This window comes from Etheostoma spectabile, unplaced genomic scaffold (genome assembly GCF_008692095.1).
Source record: "Etheostoma spectabile isolate EspeVRDwgs_2016 unplaced genomic scaffold, UIUC_Espe_1.0 scaffold314, whole genome shotgun sequence".
Classification (NCBI taxonomy): Eukaryota; Metazoa; Chordata; class Actinopteri; order Perciformes; family Percidae; genus Etheostoma; species Etheostoma spectabile.
In genome coordinates, this window is record NW_022605583.1 from 504,530 (window position 1) to 507,659 (window position 3,130).

The 3,130-nt window shown below is 38.7% G+C and overlaps 1 protein-coding gene across 1 annotated transcript in view; it reads right to left on the minus strand.

Moving 5' to 3' along the window:
- Positions 1–3,130, minus strand: part of hhipl2 (HHIP-like 2) — a 9,135-nt gene continuing 6,005 nt past the window's right edge. The window contains exons 6-9 of the mRNA XM_032511087.1: positions 2,893–3,038; positions 2,731–2,812; positions 1,978–2,060; positions 1–1,424 (exon numbers count right to left, since the gene is read on the minus strand). Coding sequence (XP_032366978.1) covers positions 907–1,424; positions 1,978–2,060; positions 2,731–2,812; positions 2,893–3,038 — 829 coding nt within the window. The 3' untranslated portion in view covers positions 1–906. The remainder of the gene's footprint in view (positions 1,425–1,977; positions 2,061–2,730; positions 2,813–2,892; positions 3,039–3,130) is intronic.

The window sequence follows — 3,130 nt, forward strand, 5'->3', positions numbered from 1 at the left end:
TAAAATTAGAGCATTTTAACAACACCGGGCTATGGTATAGTTCAAAGATGGTTGTTTTATTTTCAGTTTTCTGCTTTTTCCCCCACTTCTAACTAATTTGATGTGGTTTACATACAGACGCTGATTTTACAGCAGTCAAAAATAAAAAGGAAGCAGTGTCGTTACATGCATAATTGTATGCAACAGTTGTGCTTTGTACTTTAAAGGAATACTGCAACATTTTAGGAAATGCGTGGATTCACGATCTTGCTGAAAGATTGATACAAATGTCCTCAAGGAGAGGGAAATCAATCATCTTGTCCAGGGGTCTTCAACGTTTTTTAAGCCAAGGACCCCTTCACTGAAAGAGAGACAGCGCAGGGACCCCCTACTACACATACTGTCTAAAATAAAGTGGCGTCTTAAACTGGGCCTACAATAACATGTAGGGCTGCCTAAAACTTTCATTTATAGCCTTTTTGCATAGAATACTAAGCTATTAAAATAATAATTGTTGGCACAGTGGATTCATTAATTAACTATGTGTGGATGGCCAGTAAGCCGATCATCAGAGGGGAATTATATTTGCTAATAATATGTTGGAATCATGTTATGACTTTCTTTTAAATTTTTGAAAATTCTTTCAAAAATGAACAATGATTCGGAGGCCCCCCATGCATTGACTCTGAGGACCCCCTACGGGCCCCGGGCCCCCGTTGAAGATCCCTGCTCTAATCTAACTCATGGCAGGAAAGCCAATAAGCACATTTCCCAAAAATGTCAAACTATTTCTTTAAAACATGGCAGTTAACACTGAAAGTTAACTGTTAAAACTGTATTGAAAACAAAGACATACAAAATAATGACTCAGGCAGAACATATACATAATACTTTGGCATTTTTTACTTGCTTTCTTTTTACCTGAAGTTAGTTTGGCATTGTTCTGTTCCTCTTCACGTTCACGTTTGTCTGAGTTTTGTTCATGAAGGCGTGATATTGCTTTGCAGATCCTTTCATCTTTATGCTGTTTTTCTTGTGTTGGATGGGCTTCTGCACAGCTTTCCTTGCGTGGATTGTGTTGTCTTTCAGGCTGTTGGGTTTCTTTAGAGCGTTACTTTGGAAATCAGCTGTGGAAGTGGGATTGGTCTTTGGCTTTACTTCAGGTGTCTTTTTTGATTGGGCCTTGGATTTCTGTCTCAAAGGGTTCTTCTTTGTCTGTGCATTAGCTGGCTGCTTTTTCGGCATTTTGGTTTTCTTCCATGGTTGCAACTTCTTCGTCTTCTTCGCTTTCTTATCAAGTGATTTCCAGCTGGGCTTCACGGCAGCGCTGGTCGTCGTGGTCGTCGTGGGTTTGAGACGGCTCCTCGTCGTCGTCGGTTTGGTGGTGAGTTTGAATTTTCTTGGTGGAGGTCTCGTAGGTTTTTCATTTGTGTCCAGCACGGTCCCTGAAATAGCCCAGATGTCAGGAAGTATCCATTTTCAAAGTTTTACACAACTCCACATATGTTGCATTTTATAAGCTTGGATTCAATATTTGGCTCCAAAAACAGACCTGAATGTTTGAAATGCTTTTGTCTCTTTCTATTTTAAGTATGTTTGATGTAAAATGGGAGACTGTTTTTTTCTAGTTTTATATATGACCTCAATGTATTTATACAATTTGGCAACATATGGACATGAAGTGGGGAGAAAAAAAAACAAGTTCTGCTGAGGACAACACTAGTAAACAGTGAATGTAGGCAAATGTTTGGCTTGCCAGAACAAGTCTTCTAACCTCTAACATCAATTTAAATCACTTGATCATATGCTGCGTGTGTTGTTTGCATTCAGTGCACCTTAATTACAGTATACCAAAACTATTTTCTACTCTTAAAAAAAAAAAAAAAACTTCACTTCATGGTATAATTTCAGAGGCTTCACTTAGATAGTTTTTATGTGAAATGGCCTCTCTGGTGTGAACACGCCATGGAAATGCAAAGGTAACCTGAAGTGACTCACGTTCCCTGGGCACAAAAGGAATCTTTTTCCCCCTCACTTTCACAGACAGCGGCTTCTGCTTACATTTCCCTGGAGGAGCTCTCCTGCAGACGTTAAATCGGGTAATGTTGGGTTAATAAATGGCTCTTTGTCAGTTTTAGCACAAAGCATAATAGACAATTTTGCAGATTTTAAAAAGAAGAAAGGCATACGTTACTGTTGTCAATACAGAATGTCCATGAGAAGTTTTGTCTGTGTTGTAGAGATTTTTCACATACCTTGAATTTATCATTGTGAGAATACAAAAAAAAACTTGAAAGGCATTTAGTATAATAGTATAAAAGTATGGATGTGTTAACAATAAAATCTAGCACCAAATGAATCATTACACCTGCCCAAAACTTAGAAAATGACTGATGTTATACAGATTAAATGACTTAAAGGAAATCATGGCATTTAGGTGACTAATTCAGGCAAATTTGGGTTCTTTGACTTCACCAAAGAAAAGCCTTTAATTTGAAAGACAACGCTGGAAAAGCCTTTAATTTGAAAGACAACACTGGAAAAAGCCTTTAATTTGATGCACACATTGTCAGACATTGCACAGCCTATAGGAAACAAAATTACAACATCATGTTTAATAGATGATGTGAACGAGGTTTTCCTAGTTGGCAACATGTGGTTTTTATGGTAAATCTAATAACACGTAAATAAATCAAAAGATTTGATCAAAAGCACATGATGGTTTAATGTGAGCCGTGTCTGATACTACACCTGGAGGGGTCCATGAATTTGAAAATCGTTCCAAAAGGAGACATGGTACTGGGGTACGCAGTGGCTAAAAAATATAGTTCCCCTAAAAAATAAAACACAGAAAACAGCGCATGAGTACTGTGAAATTGGCGCATACCTAAACGCGGTGAGGATGAGTGTTACCTGCTTCATCTTCAGCAAACGAGATGATGAACTTGTGGTGGTGGTTGATGAGTCCAGGAAATGAGCAGGTCTTGGTTTCCCCCATGCACACACTCCTCTCCCTCCAGCTTTCTGTGGTCTTATCTTCCTCTAACGCCAGGATTCGCCTGCAAGATTGAACAGGATTCCCTTCCATTGTTATAACCTATACCAACGGGGGTTTATCACATTTTAACCCTTGTATGGTATTCGGGTCAAA